At 46.0% G+C, this 19,554-nt stretch overlaps 1 protein-coding gene across 7 annotated transcripts in view; it reads right to left on the bottom strand.

The window, feature by feature from the left end:
* Positions 1–19,554, bottom strand: part of ZFYVE26 (zinc finger FYVE-type containing 26) — a 62,356-nt gene that overhangs the window by 15,964 nt on the left and 26,838 nt on the right. For all 7 annotated transcript variants that reach the window (XM_033851018.2, XM_019922178.3, XM_019922184.3 and 4 more), the window contains 12 exons: positions 18,150–18,895; positions 17,070–17,266; positions 14,796–14,900; positions 13,137–13,259; positions 12,572–12,748; positions 11,018–11,264; positions 9,855–9,953; positions 7,640–7,803; positions 6,448–6,584; positions 4,203–4,234; positions 3,278–3,414; positions 2,117–2,337 (listed from right to left, as the gene is read on the bottom strand). In XM_033851018.2, the coding sequence (XP_033706909.1) occupies positions 2,117–2,337; positions 3,278–3,414; positions 4,203–4,234; positions 6,448–6,584; positions 7,640–7,803; positions 9,855–9,953; positions 11,018–11,264; positions 12,572–12,748; positions 13,137–13,259; positions 14,796–14,900; positions 17,070–17,266; positions 18,150–18,895 (2,385 nt within the window). The remainder of the gene's footprint in view (positions 1–2,116; positions 2,338–3,277; positions 3,415–4,202; positions 4,235–6,447; positions 6,585–7,639; positions 7,804–9,854; positions 9,954–11,017; positions 11,265–12,571; positions 12,749–13,136; positions 13,260–14,795; positions 14,901–17,069; positions 17,267–18,149; positions 18,896–19,554) is intronic.

Raw genomic sequence — 19,554 nt, 5'->3', positions numbered from 1 at the left:
ATATGGACTGTATCGGCAGCCTGCACTCCCGGTCAGTACAGAGGTCACATCACTACTATCCTCTGGAGGTGCTGCTGGGCAGGGCCCTCAGATTCGAGTGCCCTGGACCTGACATCCTTTCTCTGGGTTAAGGATGGACTCTTGTTACTAGGACTGCTGCCTTTGATCTTATTCCTGACACCTGGTGATTGCAAAAACCTTATAACAACAGAGCCCAGAGAGCTGTCTGGGATCATTCTGTTTAGTCCTGCCTGAGACAGGCCTACACTCAAGGTTCTTGAATCTTGTATCATAATTCTATCAAAACCCCCTGCGGATCCTGACTTGTCCACTGATTTCCCTGGAAAGGGATTCAGTACATCAGTGATTCTCAACCTAGTGGGGATGGGCAGGGGAGAGCATAGTGTGTAAAAGCAAATTCGGTATCATAATGTATTGGACGTGTGTAATAGGTGGTGTGAGTTTTGTTTTTAAACATTTATTTATTTGTCTACAGAAGAAGGTATGAGTTAAAAACAGCGGAAAAATACTCTGCAAACCAGGAGTTCTAAACACACACGAGAGACGAATCTACTATCATCAGCAACTAGGCACAAGTGCAGCGATTCCCTAGAGTGAGTGTACCGATTCCAGGGCTGGGAAGAAAGGATGTGTAATTTGAAACCACTGCTATTAAGTGTCAGAGAAGCCCATGGCACCTGGGGATGGGTGAGAATCCCACTGAAGCAAGGACTTCCTTAATTTCTGCTCCCTTAACCCAAAGTGGATATTTCCTCCATCTATATTAGATTTTGAAGGAAGTATAGGACTTGCTGTTAGATTTGTTCTCCAGCCCCCATCTAAGTATCCTTTTCTGTTAATAAGATTTTATCTCATTTACATTTCTGATAGTTGAGAAATATTTAGATATATCTTTATTTTTGCCTTAAATTCTACCTTTTGCTATATAAAATGGTTTCTGTTCTTTCCTTCCCTTCTCCATTTCTGATAAATTGGTAGAGTTTTGGTTCTTTTCATGGTTATTTAAAAAATTGTATTTAACATATTATACAGCTCATTTTTCATTTGTCAACTTGAAAAATGATGTAGAATCTTTTGCCTCTTGATATGAGTGAAATTAACTCCTTTATATTTCCTTCCACTTTCTGTCCCACCTCCTTCTGCCTTTCTCAACCTTCTGGTTTTTGTTAGTAAGAATAATAAAACTAACATTTTTGGAGTACACAGGCTCAGTTCTTAGCCCTTTATATGGATACAGTACTCTCACTTTACGGCCATAGGAAATAAATATTATTATCATCCCCATTTTCTAGAGGAGGAAACCGAGGCCCAGTGTGGTTAACAGACTCATCTAAGGTTACAGAGCTAGGAAGCGGTGAAGTTGAGAGTCACTGCACTCTCTGTTATCTGGTGAGTTTGCAGGCCAGTACCCTGGGCAAGTGCCTGAAGCACTGACACGTCAAAGAAAATTATGCTCTTTGCTCTCAAATCTGGCTAGGACTGAGAGCTGGGAATGCACGTGAGTCACACATCTGGGTGGATAAGCCAGGAACTGGGAGTTTTCATTGTCAGGTTAATGAATGGAGGCAGAGCAGGCTGCGTAGGGAGCTGGGGCCTAATCCTCACTTTTCCATAGAAACTTCTACTTTATGACTCACATTCCTCCCTGGGACTTAGGGACAGACCAGTCCGCAGTGCGCTTTATAGATCTGTTACCCAGAACTCCGAGGCCACAGTCTGAATTTGGTCAAGGCTAGGGTAGAGGACACATCTCCTTTAAAAGGCAGAAAGTTCCACAGAGACTAAAGGTGCTCTCCAAAATTGATGTGCATTACAAATTAACCCAAGTCTTTCTTTCCAACTGGAAAAGAAAGACTCTATAGCTAGAGAACCTGCCTTGAGGATCCACTCAGGGAAAGAGAAGCACACAGGCTGTCAGCGTAGGGTGAGGAAGACTGCTTGTGTAACAGCATTTCATCAACGTCAAATGGAGACGCAAAACAGTTCAGCATGTCTTGTCAGAGGACTGGGAGGTGAAAACCCACAGTAGGGTCAGAAAAAGAAGCTGGACAGACATGACCACCGTGTAAAAGAAGAGAGACTCATTTCCACTTACCTGTCACAAAGAGCTAGGTCCTGGCTCCGGCCTGCCTTGACAAACATCATCTTGGCGCTGAAGAGCAGCTGCTTCATGATGTCTGTGAGCAGCCCCGCATCTACCTCCGGGTTGGTGAGCCCCTGGGACAGCCTGCAGCAGTGCTCAATCAGCTGGTGGCCACAGGCAACGCTGTCCTGGTGCAGATTCAGGATGGCGATACACAAGGAGGCGCTGGGGGCCTGGCCCAGGTGGACGAGGAGAGAAGCACACTGTGAGTTCCCAGACCAAAGCAGTCTTCAAATGTAGCTGGGAGGGAGGAATTACTCTTCCCCTTTCACAAAGCTTGAAAAACCCTGGGGGAAGGAGCCAAAAATCCCACGGCACAGCAGAAGTAGAGCTAAACATACTTCAGAAGTTCTAGGTAGCACTGGCAAAGCTCTGGCTGCTAGGTTTTTGTCTCCTTACTGGGCGGAAGGCAGCTGTGTCCACGTGTTACCTACTTCCTGGGAATGCCTGTAGGTGCCCTTCTTTTTTAGTCTACTGTCCCACCAGCGCAGGTGCTCCTAATGCTGGCTTGGACGACAGTCACCTTGCTTGTCTGGCTACCTGCAGAAGTCTTTGTTTCAAGCCACTGGAAATAGTGCTGCTAAATTAATATTCCTAAAGCACACTCTGAAACCTTCCGTGGCCCTGATGCCTACCAAGTACATATATCTTACTGCAGAGTACAAGGCCCTACACATAAACAGCCTGTGTCAACCCTACCTTTCCTACCTCTCTATTAACACCCTATGTTCTCTCCAAATTAAACCACTTCTAATTCGCCTATCATTTTTGATACTGTGCCTTCGCTTGGATGTTAGAGTTTGGAACTCTTTGCCCTTCTCCTATCCTCACTCCACTCAGGACACCCAAACTTCTGCTTGTCAAACTCCTACCGCACTTCCAAGGCTCCTCTTAAATGCTACCTCTTCCACGAAGGCTTTCCTGATTTCCTCTTGTGTATTTCTCAAGCTGTTCCTCATTTTCTGCTTTAAGTGGTTTACTTGTCTTAGCTCCCATGATATTACACTGTGAGCAAGTGAAGGCCTGCTTGTGTCTGCCCAACTCTGCATTTCCTGCCATGCTACTACACATCATAAGGAAACTCAAATGACCGTCACATTTTATTGCTATTACCTGCTCATAGTAAAATTCACTCCGCACCAGCTCATTTTCCTCCTCATTCAGATCCAAAATCCATTCCACCTCAGCTGCTTTGGGGACTCTCACCACAGCTGAGTATGGAGGGCTTTCACTCTTGGGGCTGTCTGGTGCTGAGAAGACAAATGCCGTTCATGTGTCATTCACTGGCCGGTAGTCCAGTCCAGCCCAGCCCAGGGAGCCACGAGCTGCAGGCAGATCCTTGCCTGATATCTTAGGGCCCTTTCTCTCCTTTTGGTCCCTTTTATTTCCTTTAGGAGACCACCTTGGGAACCTCAAACTTTCTTCCCCAGGCACAGACCTGGAATGAGTGTTACAGTGTTTGTCACACAAACTTGTTGCTTCACACGAGAAACTCTGAATGCTGCATGCTTCCCAAATGGAGGGATGAGCCATTGGCTACTCTAAAAACTAACCTGCCCAAATAATTAATAATGATTACCGAGGGGAAGGAGGGAGCATTAGAAGGCAGGATGGTGGTGAAGGGAAACCTAGTGGGGGAAGGAAGAGAAATAAGCTACTAAAAGTTAAGGACCAAATTCTTTGGCTGCTGGCCTCCTCGATGCTGGAAGCTAATGGGCCAGTATGATAGGTTACTATGATGACAAACCTTAAGGGAAATAGCCTGACAGAAATGCCAAGAACTTCCTTTGGTCAACCTGTTGGACTGAGTTGCCATTGAGGGTGTCAGTTGCAGCAGATATGCTGAAGGACGAGCCAACTTGAGCACAGAGACAAAAAGTCACAGGGAGGGAATTCCCTGGTGGTCCAGTGGTTAGGACTCCACGCTTTCACTGCCGAGGGCGTGGGTTCAATCCCTGGTCGGGGAACTAAGATCCCACAAGCTGGGTCGTGTGGCCAAAAAAAAAAAAAAGTCACAGGGAATGTGATTCAGCCTTACCTCCTGGTTGTCCTGGATTCTCCTCTGGCGCACTGGAAACAGAGAAAGAAAAAGTGAAATGCTTGAATCCCTCCTCCTGCTCTTTGTTTTGAGCTTAGTGTATAGCACTGACATTTACTGTTACTCGAATGAGATTATCAGGGAATCATCCAAAACTCTTTTCTCTCCCTCACCTGTCACAATCAACCACTTACCATTTCTTGCCCGTGCCATTTAAAATACCTGTTTAAATGTCCCCATCTCTCTCCTCATCCCTGCCTCAGAGAAGGCCCTCATCATTTAATGCTAGAGCCTTTGCAATAGCTTCCCAATTGGTCTCCTTGATTCTACCAAGCTATTCTCTACTTTGTAGGTACAGCGAGCTTTCAAAAATGCAAATCTGGGGCTTCCCTGGTGGCGCAGTGGTTGAGAGTCTGCCTGCCGATGCAGGGGACACGGGTTCGTGCCCCGGTCCGGGAAGATCCCACGTGCCTCGGAGTGGCTGGGCCTGTGAGCCATGGCCACTGAGCCTGCGCGTCCACAGCCTGTGCTCCGCAACGGGAGAGGCCACAACAGTGAGAGGTCCGCGTACCGCAGAAAAAAAATTAAAAAAAAAAATGCAAATCTGGTCATATTATGCTTCTGCTTAAAATTCTTTTATCAAATTCTTTGATAGCTCCTCAGGGTAAAATATTCCACATTTGCAGTTTAGCAGACAAAGCTCCTTATGGCTTCGCTGCCTCTTGAGACCATCTCCTACCACCCATGACCTCTGCTCAACCCATAAGAGTCCTCCCCACACTGCTACGGGCTCTGATCAAGTTCAGTTGGTGCCACCAACCACTAAATCCCAATGTCACAAGCCAGAGCCCAGGTCTAGCATCTGCACGAGGAGCCTCCTGGTCAACCCCGGCCCATGCTTCAAAGAGCAAGCTCCAAGCCTCTCTGCCATTCCCTAGGTCCTCCCAGCTCAGCTGCCAGCCTCTGAGTCCAGAACCTTAGCCCATCACCTACCTATTTACACTTCCTCAAAGGACCCACATTTTCTCCTGCCCCTACCTTTGCAGTTGTTACTCCCACTTTGGGGCATGCTCTGTTTCGGCTTCTTTTCCTACCAACTTCTCATCCTCTAAGTCTCAGACCAAGTGCCACACCTCTAGAAAACCCTCCAGATCACTGGGCTAAGCTGGGTGTGTCTCCACACTGCACTTACCCAAGGGCTCTGTGGTCTGTGTTTTGGCTGTCTCCCCACTAAAATCGGGGCTCCTCGAGGGCAAAGTGATTATTGCTCAGTGATTGCTGAATGAAAGAATCCTCACTGATACCAACTGCTCATTTCTAATCTCAGCAGTATGATAAATGGGTAATTTCCCTGTCCCCCACCCAGAGGGAGGCAGTGGTATGCCAGGGTCACAGAAACTGTGGTATGAACACGGCACGTCTTCCTTCCTATCAGGTCAGTAATCACCATGGTAAATAATGTTAAAAGAATGTTCCTAGTAAAAGAAACACAAAAATGCTGTTGAGCTACCGGGCAGAATGTAAAATCCCTTTAAGTCTGTTCGTAAAACATGAAGAACTCAAAGTGATTTTGCTCTTGGAGAGCTGCTTTGGCTCCTATTCCCACATGCTCTAGGAGTCTTAGTTTCACCCTCCTCTGCTGCTAGAAGAAGTAGAAAAAATTGAGCAATACTGGACCGGCAAACACCGTCTTGACCTGTCTTGCCAGAGGCATGAGCAGTTTCTGAGGCTTGTTCCCAGCTGAACTGTGCACAGGAAAGTGTGTGGGCTCTTCTAGTTGCGGATAACAAGCCAGAATGATGAGCTCAGTGAGAGCTGACGCAAGTGAGGCCCCAACATTCAGTGTCTTTTGGAGTCCAGCTGAGACCAACTGAAGCGAAAGTGGCCGGAAAAGAGGTGTGGCTGTTGGCAAACTAAGATCCACGGCCTCAGTTAGCGGACAGGCCCACGGCCTCAGTTAGAGGACAGGCCGAAGAACTAAGTGTCCTGATCCCAGAGAGAACATCATGTAAGAGCTCTGATCTCTGCTTCTACTCATCCCTACTTCCTCTCTTAGAAGTCTCTCTGACCAGGGTCAAACATTACACTGTAGAGTGAATGGCATTTCAGTGTGAATGTGAAATGAAAACTTTCTGTAATTGCTCAGATTGGAGACGCTTTCCATAACGAGACCCCTAGGAGTGCCGGGACCCGGGGGAGGGTGCAGTGGTCAATAGCAGCAGCGGCCCCGCTGCAGGACACTCACTCTTTGTTGAAGTAACTATAGCACTGGTCACACACGCGAGTAGGGTTCTCTCTGCAGCCTTCCACCACCGTTTTCTTAGTGGAGCAGGAACTGCACACTAGCCGACCACAGCGGCGACAGTGATGACGCCTGTTAAACTGAGGAGTGTCATCAGGAAGAGAAGGAGGAGGGAGGAAGAGAAGGTGAGATTGCAGGACCTGTGAGCACCCGGCAATCCATTTATCCTTGGAATTAGCCACCTGTGACTTACTAAGAATACCATGTGCTTGGGCCTCTACTGAGAAAAGAACACACTAGTCCTTGCCTTCAAGAAGCTGACATTTAAAGATCTCTCTCATCTGATGGGCAAAGACGTCCAAGTCATGGACAGTTTTTCAATAGCTCCTGACAAGTCTTATCTGTCTGTGGAGGAAACATGTGAAGACACCGCAAAAAGCAGTGGGGAAGAAGTGACTTTCTCAGCCAATGAGGATCACATGTCTACATGGTATTGATGATGATGAAACAGTGTTTTTTTCAAGATGCTTTTACAAATACTGCCTTATTTCATAAGAGGTTGACAGATATATTACACTGCTTTTATACACGAGGAGGAAACAGACACAGAGAAATTGCATCGTCATCCAATTCATCAGCTGAGCTGCTGTGCCAGTCAGGTACTGTGTTCAGGGTGGTAACATTTGTTACTGTAGTTAGTGTTTATAGCTCCATGAACCAAATAACCTAGCATCCCTAGTTTACAAGTGAGCATCTGAGACTGAGAAAGTTAATAGTCACATTGCTAGTAAGAGGCAGTGCTGGTATTAGAACTGAGGTCATCTGGCGCCAGCACATAAAACCAGTACCAGGTCACCCGTCTTTTTGCGAAAGACACAGGAGCTAGAAACGAGATGCCCCAACATTTGGCGACTCCTCCCATGCAATACCACTCTGGCTCTTTTTATTTATTTCATGAGAATGGCAGAGATTTTAGAATTTAAGGCTCCTTGAGGGTGTCTACCATCTGTCTAAATTCAGAAAATATATTCTGGTCAGGTCAAAGGTAAACCCAGAGCCGTAGATCTGGTAGTCAGTTCTTCTGAACATACCCATATCCTCTTGGGGACAGGAGGTGACTATAAACTCAAGCTCAGGAAGTAGAGCTTTCCTTCAATTTCTCCTGCAGGTAAAGCCGGAGACGGACGCTGCTTACCATGGTGAAGCGCTCCCTGCAGCAGACCATGCAGGTGCTCTCACTCTCATCCGGTACCCACTGGTGCCTGGCAGGGGGCGTTGCTGGGGGCACAAACTCCAGTGGCGGCTGACTCTGTGGGAAGCTCCTCTCCCTCGGACTGGGGGAATGCACAATGGAGACACCTGGGAGTCAAAGCCAGAAGTCAGAGTAAAAGGTGATCAGTAGTCCAGCTAATAAACAAAGAAGGGATGAGAGAGTTAGAACTGTACCACTTTACAAACCCTACTGATAGCATAGATCCAGTTATTGATCATCGATGGCTGACTGCAAAAAGAGCATTGTGCGTCTCCTGATGGAAGGCACACGGCCACCTATCAAATGTACTAACCAAAAAACATTAAGCCTGAATCAAATCAAGCTTCTAGATCTATCTACCAGTGTACTGGAAAACACAGGGGACGGAGACCCAGATTGCCATGGGGTGACAGTCAGCAAGATGCAGTGTGTGGGAAGCTCTAAAGGACAAATGACCTAGTTTCCTCCACAAATAAAAAGAGGTAGCGGGACCTACTGATTAAAACAGATTTAAGAGAGAGTTTAGTCGAATGCCATGTGTGGACATTATTTACATCTTGATTCTAGAAAGACCAATTCTAAAAAGAATCTTCATGAGACAACTGGGGAAATCTGACGAGTGACTGGATAGTTGATAATAATAAGGAATCATTAATTTGGTTTTAGGTATGGGAATGATGTTATGGTTTTGTTTTATAAATGTCCTTACCTTTTAGAGATATACCCTGTTTTATTTATAAACAGAATGGTATGATATCTAGGATTTGTTTCAAAATAATCCAGTAGAGGGACAGGGGTAAAGATGAAACAAGAATGGTCATACTGACATGATAAATATTGCAGCTGGGTAATAGGTATGTGACACTTCATTACACTGGTCTCTCTACTTTCGTGTACTGGAAACTTTCTGTAATAAAGAGTTAAAAAAATTAAGTAACCAAAGCTGCTCAGGCTGCCTCATGCAGATTTGTGAAGCTGCTCACATGCCTGTACGTCTGAGCCCTTCTGTCAGGTCTGCTGATTACTGTGAAGCAAGGCTAATGCTCAAAGCACGGCCACGAAATGCCACGGTCTTTGTTTTATGATATCTAAGGAGATTTCCTGTCAACTAGCAGAACGATGTTGGCAGGTCACAGAAAGAGAGAACTGGAAAACACAGTGACTCTTAGCAGCACCCAGAAGAAGACGGGCTGTCGACCTCTCCCCAGAAGTCTGCTCTCCTGTTGGCAAAACAAACACTTGCTGAGCTGCTTCTGCGTGTAGGCCACTAGGCAAGTCAGGAGACTGTGGGAGAAGAGGGGTGGTGAAAAGGGATGACCAAGACATGGCAGAGGCCTTCAAGGACCTTGCACCCTGTGTGGGTGACAGATATAAATAACTACCTGCAGGACAGGGTCAGAGTGAACATAAGGGCTAAATAAGTCGATTCTCCTTATTAGTAGATTCCGTATTTGTGAAGTTGCCTACTCGCTAAAATTTGTTTGTAACCTCAAAATCAATATTTGCATTGCTTTTGCAGACATGCACAGAGTGGTGAATAATTTGAGTTGCCTGGTATACAGCTTCTCATCTGGGGTTGAACAAGGTAATGTTTCCCTTTCTTATCTCAGCTCTCATACAGAGATGACCAGAGGATGCAGATGGTAGGGGACAGTGCAGCAGGGTAGTGTAAGAAGATCCACTCTGGGGCTAGTTGGACAGGGTTTGAATCCCAAAGGCTCATTAGGCACTCATTAATGGGGTGGCTTCAGGCAGGGCACTTTAACACTCTGAACCTCTTTTTCTCTTTTGTAAAATAAAGAAAATAGAATTTACTGGGATGAATTGTTTCCAATTTGAGATTATAATGTACGTGAAATGTGTGTGTGTGTGCGCATGTCCACACATGTAATCACACACACGCGTGGGCGTATTTTCCCTAGGAGCAGTGGTTTAGTATTTGCTAATTCAGTGTTTGTGGAGCCTTCATAGATATACCACTGCAAATAATAAGAATCGATTGTATGTTGAATTTTCTGGGATACAAAAAGCTGGAAAGAATCAAGAAAAACAATAAGAATGTTGTGACTGGAAATGAAAAAAGAAGCAAAAGAATCAGAAAATCAGAGTAAGGCAAGATTGAACTGAAAAATGGGTAACTCTCAGAACCTGTCCTTACCAGAAGCAGCAACAGAAGAGAACTCCACTGACGGTGACCTAGACAAGGTCTCAAGGTCTGAAGCCATACTGACAATTTCCTGGAGGTAAGTCACAGGATCTGTAGGGAGGGAAAATGTTGACAGATTGTTCTATCATAAACATCCTTACTTGCTGTGCTAGGCATTTAGTTCAAAGCCCTGTTGGTTTCACTGTCATCCCATGACTCTACTAGGTATGCAAAGAATGGCAGAGGTACTTCTAAGACGACAGCAAGCATGCTTCTTAAATGCCTCAATAAACAAACTGTGTTAGGCACGTGAGATAAATGAAGTAGACACTAGGATTTTACAAAATACATCTAAAGATGCCCAGGGGGAAGTAGAAGACATTTAAATGGTGGTCCTGGAGGGTAGGGAGTAAGAAAAAAAAAAGCTGGCTGGGAACATCAGCCCCCATTTATTTCATTTTCTTCATTCTAGAAGAGGCTGAGTCAGTTCCCACACTAGTGGCATCTGATGTGATCCTGGGAATAGCACACACCCTCAGTACAAAACGATGGCACTTAGAGCCCAGTGCACCAAGGCCAGACAGAGACCACCCCCAGCATGTTTTTTTGTTTTTATTTATTTTTGGCTGCTTTGGGTCTTTGTTGCTGCATGCGGGCTTTCTCTAGTTGGGGCGAGTGGGGGCTACTCTTCGTTGCAGTGCGCAGGCTTCTCACTGTGGTGGCTTCTCTTGTTGTGGAGCACGGGCTCTAGGCACGTGGGCTTCAGTAGTTGTGGCTTGCGGGCTCTAGAACGCAGGCTCAGTAGTTGTGGCACACGGCTTAGATACTCTGCAGCACGTGGGATCTTCCCAGACCAGGGATTAAACCCGTATCCCCTGCATTGGCATGCGGATTCTTAACCACTGCGTCACCAGGGAAGTACCCCCCAGCATGTTTTTTTCCCCCGAAGCTTTATATTATTATGCACGTGGTGGTTATCTACCATCCTTTCATTCTGGTTAGCCTGCCACTTCCTCCAAGACAGATCTCTCCTATATAAAAGAGCTATCTCTCCTGAAGTGTATCTTTTCACTCTCAATCAACTCAAAAGTATAAAAGAGGAAAAATGAAACTAAGGATGTAGCATGGTATTTCCTTCTCCATGTAGAACCCCCATCGAGGATGCTGGCGGTTACCTGAGCGTTTCTCCCGCAGAGGGTACAGAAAGTCCAGGGCTTTTCCTGCGTATCTGGAAAGCAGCGAGTCCACCTCGTCCATGGTGAAGCCAATCTCCTGGCCAGCCAGCAGCTGATGCAGAGTCTGCACAGCCATGGTGGCCCAATCCACTTTCATGTTCATGAGCAGCTGCTCTAGCATGAGCAGGGGGTTAGAGGACAAGTGGGAGTAGCTGGCCCGGTACTGCTCGGGCAGGGTTAGCAGGACCTGGGTGTGGGGCAGAGCCACAGAGTGAAGAAAACAGGACACGAATTTCAGAAGAAAGCCAAGATTCTTACTGGGAAGGGGGAAGGGTATCTGGGACCAAAGGGCACTTGGCCAGCTACTGAAACTGGCTAGGAGTCTCTTAGGCAGCAAGGCTGGCAAACTTTTCCTGTAAAGGTTTAGACAGTAAATATTTTAGGCTCCATAGGCCATAAGGTCTTTGTGGCAACTACTGATTTATAAAACCTGATAAAACCTGATTTATAAAAGCAGACAGAGGACTGGATTTGGCCCACAGGTGGTGGTCTCCTGACCCCTGGCCTAGACCAACCAGGCATGGTTGACCCCTGCCTGATCCTTAAAGCCACCATTCTGTCCATTTGAGGCTTTACTAGAATAAGCAATATAAGGTGGACTGAACCTGGCACCTCCAGTGTTCTCCAGGTGAATGATGACTCTAAATTCCTCCTAGAGGCGGTTATTCCTGGGCTTGAAATACATTCACTGGCTCTTCTCATTGCCAATTTTCAAAGATTCCATTTAGGTACAGTACATCCAAAAAAAAAAAAAAGAAAAAAGAAAAAAAAAGGTGTATCCTCTTTAGAATCATTTTACATAGTTGAACTCTTGGCAATAGGCTCGTGGTCATATTCATGGCTCTCCCAGCACTCATTCTATTCATGGGGCAAGTTCTACACTCAGGGGGCCAGTATATATGACTTCCAATCAGAATCATTATTAGAGAGTTAGAAGGCCTTATCTCTCCCCAAACTCTCCTTCACTGGATTACTTTTTCTAGCTTATAATTTCTTCTATTAGTGTCTCCAAGGTTACACATCAAAGGTAAAGACTTATCTCATTGCCTAGACAATTAACCCTTTTCCTTTAGCACAAAGTAGTTTTAAGGATTTAAAGCAGTAGTTTTAAATCCTCGCATCAGAATCCTTCTGGAAGATAGGCAGGCCCTGTCCCAAGGGGTTCGGTTTTAATTACTCTAGGGTGGAGATTAACTACTGCTATTTTTAGAAAGTCCAGGTGATTCTAATTCATGGTCCGAATTGAGAAGGCTTGGTATAGCAGATGCCAAGGAAAGCATAAAGAGAATTTAAGAGGACAGTAAAATTCACTTTGGAGGCAGAGCAGTAAGAGAACGGTAAGTCCTAAGGGATGTGGTGGGCTGTTAGGGTCAAGATTTTATATACCACAGGTCAAGGATGGCAGGTGCCTGGAAGGGCAAGTTCTGAAGTGGGAGATGGGCCAGCAGTCCCTCCCTCAGGCATGCTTTCCCAACACCCCCTTCTCCTCCTGACCTTGGATCCCATGTACAGTGCTTGGATTTCACGGTGTCGGTCAGCAGTCAGTTCTCCATAGAAGTGGGTGGTGAGGTAGTTGGCCAAGAAGTGAGAAGTGGCCAAGCTAGAGTGCTGGTCGAGGGACTGCTCTGTGACCTCAAGGCACATGGTGAGGTCAGGAATTCTTCGCAGGAGCTGTTGCAGGAGGAAGGTAGAGGAGAAAGGTGAGACCTGTAGAAGAACTCTTAGAACAGCCTTGTTTTGTTCGAGAACAGAACCTTCAGGTTTAGTCACTGAGGATTAGCCCCTTCTCTGCACTCATTTTTTCACCACCCCCAAAGCTTCACAAATGATGGCTTTGACAGGACCAGAGATCAGCAGAGTCTTGGACCCAGCTGCCCGTCTGGCACCTAATGCAGGGCTAGGCACCTGTAGGGAAGGTGACTATAACCAGCTCCTGAAGGACACGGAGGGGCAGATCTGAGACTGCGAATGCTTTGCATGGGATCCAGCAGGAACAGAGCCACCTGATTTGACTAACCTTCTCATCCCCTACCAAAACTGGGAAGAGTTGGAGGCTTACCTGCAGAGCCTTTTCATGATCGCCTCTTTCTAGAAGGTGGAGAAGATGCTTTTGATGTAGGTTGATTAAATGTTCTCTTGGAATGGGGTATAGGCAGCCCCACTCCTCACACAGCTCATACTCCTGGAAGGAAACACACATGCCTTCAATCCCTTTAAATTCCTGGCCTTGTCACTCATCCAGCTCTTGCCTGATTTTTCTCAGGAGTCTTGAGTCTGCTAAAGCCCCAGGAAAGTTTGGGAAGCGCTGATGGGAACTTCACTGTGGGACTAAAGTGGTATCATAAAGGACTAGAGTGGCAAGGTAAGTTATGAAAATGATCCAAGTAGGCTGACTGTTCAGGATGTCCTTTTTCTTTTAGCTCTACTATAATAAAGAAACAGATGACATATAGCTACTGACACTCGGTGTCAGCCCTGGGAAGATACTAAGGAAGTGGGGAAGACCGAAAAGACTGTCCAAAGGAGACAGTGCCTGCTCAGCTCTGACTGTTGCCATATGAATGTGCAGGCCCAGTGGTGCCAGACTTTTAAAAATGCCAAAAAAACTTTTTTAATTAAAAAAATTCCCTATTTTACAAGGTTGGCAACGAAATCAATACGAAAACTAAAAATTCTGCAGAGCAATACTACATGGGCCAAACAAACATGTTGGGGTTGGATTCCATTGATATCACCCCTTGTTACTCCCCCTTCCAACACCAAATTTGTGAACTCTGGATTAAAGCTTCCCAGAGCTTTGTCCATGTGTTCTAATATGATGGCATCTGGAAGGCCCTCCCCACAACTCTGCCTGGGGCCACCTTCTTCAGGATGCTTCCTTGTTTCTTGGGCTGTCTTAGGCACCTGGCTGTGCCCCACCTTAGTCTGGGATTACTTCGGTCACTTGGTATATCACAATCGCCCAGGGATGTGTCTCGCATCGCCCCGCCCTGCTCCCTCCTTTCCCAAAATGTGAGCTGCACAAGGGCAAGGACTAAGCTTAATTATCTTTGTTTCAACACCATCTAGCGCAGTGGTAAATAACAGACAGTAAAGGTTTCCCGGATGAATGAACATCTGAATAAATACACCTCATTTTGAACTATGGTATATCAGCTCCCTATAGGGTAAAAAAAAGTCTCCTTGGCACTCAAATGTCCAATACACACATGAAAAGATAATCAAGGTCATTAGTAATCATGGAAATGTAAATTAACACCATAATGACATACCATCTTATTGGCAAAAAAGTGAAAAGCTGGACAATGCCAAAGTTGCTAAGAAGACGGAACAACAGGAACTGTGAGTGGGAGAATAACAGGGACAGGACGACGGATCTGAAGAGCAATGTTGTAACATCTTAGAAAAGGTGAGGATGCTCGTGCCTCATGCTCCAGCCATTCCAGTGCTAGGTACACATTCTGTACCTAGTGTAAACAGTGTAGGAAATCTTGTGAATGAAAACAAGGGTGATAGTACAAAAGTGTCAACTCTATTATCCTCTATTCTTCTAGGTATGTTGGTAAATTTCACACACACAAAAGAGAAAAAAAAAAGTGTTGTGTAGTTATAGAAAAAAATGTGAACCTTGATACGTGGAAAGAGGTCTACATAACCAGCTAAGGAACAGCAACTCTGGAAAGAGGAGGAAGGGGAATAGTACCCAGGAAAATGGTACCTTGGCTTCTAGAATCACATTCATGACAGTTGATGGGTCCTCGACACAACAGTTCCTCAGGGTCTGCCAGTCACACCACACGGGGGTAGCCTGCAAACCTAGAATCTAAGGAAAGACAGAAAAAGCTATCAAACCACACTGCAATTACTCTGCTCAGGAATAAGTCATTGGAGTTTCCAGGGATGGGCCATCCCCAGGTCTCTGTCCCAAAGTCAGGCTGTCAGAACTTGCCAGGACAGAGGAGGGATTAGAACGAATGGGACAAAGAGTGTTTGGAGAGGTGAGAGAACCTATCCAGCGAGTATAATCAGGGAGCAAAGGCTGAGTGGGGGGGCCAGGATTGGGGCCTTTCACTTGGAGGACAATCCTCAGAGGCTTCTGTGCTTTGCAGCTTGTTCAGTCTTCTGGAGTCACTTGTCCCCTGCCCCTCCAGCTCAAAACTCTAGAGAGGTTATTCTTCTGTCCTGAATGCTCTGTGGGATCACCTTTCATGCAGCATTTTAGCTCTGCATGAAAAGTGCTATGGAAGAGTGGAAAGAAAATCTTTTTCACCTGCCACTTTCACTGTCCCTGGTTGGGCTCTGGGCTCTGTTCAGTTCCAAGCACACATGGAAAAATTAGCATATATGTATACTTGTTATGTAGCTGTACCATCGAAATCTGTCTTCCTGAGCCTCTTGATCTTGAATATGACACATATATCCAAAAATTTTTCACTGTGAAACTGTCACTCTCATGCATCCCTTTCAAAATGGCTCTTGAAATTTAGCTGAAGTTTAAAACAATCTTTAAAAAAGACATAGGAGATTAAATTCTATAAAAACTCTTGAACAACAAGACACAATATACATAAAACATACAGCGAGCTCACATATACAAGGATACCTTGGAGATACTGTGGGTTCAGTTCCAGACCACCACAATAAAGTGAATATTATAATAAAGTGAGTCACACGAATTTTTTTGTTTCCCAGTGCAAATAAAGTTATGTTTACATTATACTGTAGTCTATAAATTGTGCAATAGCATTGCCTACAAAAAATTTACATGCCTTAATTAAATATTTTACTGCTAAAAAATTAGTTTTAGCAATTAATTTGAGCATTCATCTAGCTATAATGTTTTTGCAATAGCAACATCAGAGTTTACTGATCACAGGGACTTCCCCGGTGGTCCAGTGGTAAAGAATCCGCCTTCCAATGCAGGGGACGTGGGTTTGATCCCTGGTCAGGGAACTAAGATTCCACGTGCTGCGGGGCAACTAAGCCTGCATGCCACAACTACTCAGCTCGTGCGCCTCAACTAGAGACCACGAGCCACAAACTACAGAGCCCACGCCCTCTGGAGCCTGCGTGCCACAACTAGAGAAGAAAAAAACCTGCACGCCACCACTAGAGAGAAGCCCCTGCACCACAATGAAGAGCCTGCACGCTGCAACAAAAGATCCCGCGTGCCGCAACTAAGACCTAACGCAGCCAAAAATAAATAAATAATAACTAAATCTTTAAAAATAGTTAAAAAGAGTTCACTGATCACACATCACCATAACAAATATAATAATAATGAAAAAGTTTGAAATACTGTGAGAATTATCAAAATGTGACACGTAGACATGAAGTGAGTTAAGTGCTGTTAGAAAAATGGTGCCAAGAGACTTACTTAATGCAGCGTTGCCACAAACCTTCAATTTGTAAAAAACATAGTATCTGCAAAGTGCAATAAAGCAAAATGAAGTAAAAAAAAAAAAGGTGTGCCTGTACGTATGAAAAAGGCATTGTGGACTGTAAAGCACCATTCTAGTGTTAATTTTATTATTAATTTTTAATCCTTGTCTAACATGTACATATTTAAGATTACAGGAGTAAATAAAATAGGAAACAGATAGAGGCTCCCTCGCTCTTCACCTAAGAACGGAAGCCAGATACAGAGCAGAAGCAAGATACAGAGCAAAAGCCAGCCCCAGATTTTCTGTTTCTTAAAATCCACCATCGGGCTTCCCTGGTGGCGCAGTGATTGAGAGTCCACCTGCCGATGCAGGGGACACGGGCTCCCAGTCCGGGAAGATCCCACATGCCACGGGGTGGCTGGGCCCGTGAGCCATGGCCGCTAAGCCTGCGCGTCCGGAGCCTGTGCTCCACAACGGGAGAGGCCACAACAGTGAGAGGCCCGCGTACCGCAAAAAAAAAAAAAAAATCCACCATCACATGAGAACAGGCTGGAGTTGGTAATAAGGTGAGAAGGCTATTTCCTTTCTCTTGATGCCGAATCCTATACCTTCTGATACACCAGCAGCTCTGCTAGCTTTCTCTGTAGCTCACACTCCAGCCCATCTTGGAGATCTGTGTCTGAAATGCAGTAGGCCAGGATCTCCAGGCATGACTCCAGGGGCCACCGGTCCACAAACTGCAGTGTTAGCCGACTTCTCAGAGATGCATCCTTCACAGCAAACAGGTACTGCCAACCTTCTTTGACTACAAGACAAAAAGATGCTCAGCAAGGCTGGCGCCGGAGCTCAAGAGTCCAGGTTACTTCTTAAGAGAAGGGCTTTGTTCAGTTTCACAAAACAGAAGCTTGGAGGATCCTGAAGATCCTTCTGACCTAAATTAGTTTTTACACTTGGAACACTATAGGAGAAATACGATACCCTGTTTCTCTTCATGCAAATGTAATCATAGTCACGGGACTTTCTGAAGAGAGGGAGAAAAGGCGAAAGGAGAGGAAAAAGGAAAGATTTTCTCCACTCCCCACAGCCCGCCCAGCTCTTGCTCCCCCTAGTGGACAGCTGTAGGTCATTGCTCTCAACTCTGGGTACACATCAAAGTCTCCTGGGGAGCTGTCAAACAGGCCCAGACTCTGTTTTTATAAATAAAGTTTAATTAGAATACAGCCACGCTTACTCGTTTATGTATTGTCTATGGCTGTTTTCATGCTATGACGGCAGAGCCAAGTAGTTGCAACCGAGCCTGTACAGCCTACAAAGCCCTTTACAGAAAAACCTTCTTGACCCCTACTTTAAAGCAAACACTTGCCTGAACCCTATCATGGGCTTCTGTAAACGGGGCTCTGATATTTGTAGTTCATAGAATTTCACAACGATTCTGCCATGCAGGGTTGAGAATACTGGTTATGAGTGCCTGTCCTAAAGTTCGATGGAGTTGGGTTCTAAGCTCTGCTCTACCACTGACTATCCTGGGCAGTTTCCTACCCTCTGAGCCTCGTTCGCCTCTCAGTATCATGAGATTATGGTGGCACCTTTCTCTAGAGTTACTGTGAGCATCAGATGCGGTGATCCACTCAGTGAATGCCCAATACTATTACCACTGGTGAAGGAGGGAGGCACGGCTTTCTGCTCACCACCTGCTGCAGCACAGCTCAGGACCGCATCCTGTATGCTGCTCAAGTCGTCCACATCTCGCCCGTACACTTCCGTGAGCTGAAGGGCCCGGTGCCAATCTCTGGCCACCAGGGCTTCCTCGAAGGCCTTGGTGAGCACATCCAGGGCTATGGGAGAATGCAGGCCCAGGAGGACGGTAGAGAGACTGGCCCGGCCGCAGAGACCCGCTGCCAGACTCTGCCCCTGCTTGGAGGACCCTCGTAGGGGCTCCCAGGCAGCTAGGAGGGAGGCCTCAAGCATAGGGAACTGTTCCAGGAGGCGCTCACACTCCTGGGCTACCTGCTCTGCAGTCAGAGGCACCTCCCTGTGGCCACGAAGCTCCTTCCAAGACAAGCCGGGCTTGGTGATCTTTGACCCCTGGGAAGCCCCCAGACAGGCCACGGTAGCCAGCAGCTTTGAGCGGGACTTAAGGAAGGCCAAGGCAGAGGAGGTGAGGGCTGGGCCTGATGAATCCCTCGGGGAGGAGGGGGGCTTTCTCTCCAGCGTGGGATTCTCAGTTGGCTTTGAGGAGCTCAGTGTAGAAAGTGGGAGGTCCTCCAGGCAGTGGGAGGTATGCAGCTCGGTCAGAATGCCCAGCTGGGTCAGAAGGGATGATGTCTGCTGGCTCTGATGGGAAGAGCAAAGGGCAAGGGGCTCACAGCAGCAGTTGACAATGACCTGTGGCACACTCAGGCTGAGACCCTCTCGGGCCAGAAGGGCTGCCAGCCTGGAGGGAGAGAAGCAGAGGGCATGTAAGGCCTCAGTGCCTGGGCACCATCACTCAATCTCAGAATTTCTTTGTGTGTAAACAAGCAAATGTAAATGTAGACCCTCTAATTGTTCCCCCACCCCCTCTCTTTTTAAATCAAAAGGCAGCCTGTTGGACCCAATTCTCTGCCCCTTGCTTTTTTACTTAATAACAAATCTGGGAGATCTGTCCATAGCCCTCTACAGAGAGGCCCCTCATTCTTTTTTTTACAGCTACATAGCATTCCATTATGTGGAAGAAACTGAATTTAACTAGTCTCCTATTAGCGGACAATGGCTATGCCATACAAAGCTATAATAAAATGACTTGGTACATACAGCATTTTTCATACTTATAACAAAGGATAAATTCCCCAAGGTGGACTGTTAGGTCAAAAATGTGGTTTGTCATTTTAGTGGATATGGACAAACTGCCTTCCCACAGGGGCTGTACTAATTTCTATCCTGATGGCAATCTGTGAGAACGCTTGTTTTCCTACAGCCTCGCCAACTAATGTGTTATCAAAGTTTTGGATTTTTGCCTACTCATAAGTGAAGAGTCCCCTTAATTTTATACTTGCAATATAAACATTAGAGGTGGAGAGAGAGAAAGAAACGAGGTACACTGAATTTTAATGT

Source organism: Tursiops truncatus, chromosome 2, assembly GCF_011762595.2.
Source record: "Tursiops truncatus isolate mTurTru1 chromosome 2, mTurTru1.mat.Y, whole genome shotgun sequence".
In the NCBI taxonomy this organism is placed as follows: domain Eukaryota; kingdom Metazoa; phylum Chordata; class Mammalia; order Artiodactyla; family Delphinidae; genus Tursiops; species Tursiops truncatus.
This window is presented reverse-complemented; position numbering and strand designations above follow the sequence as displayed.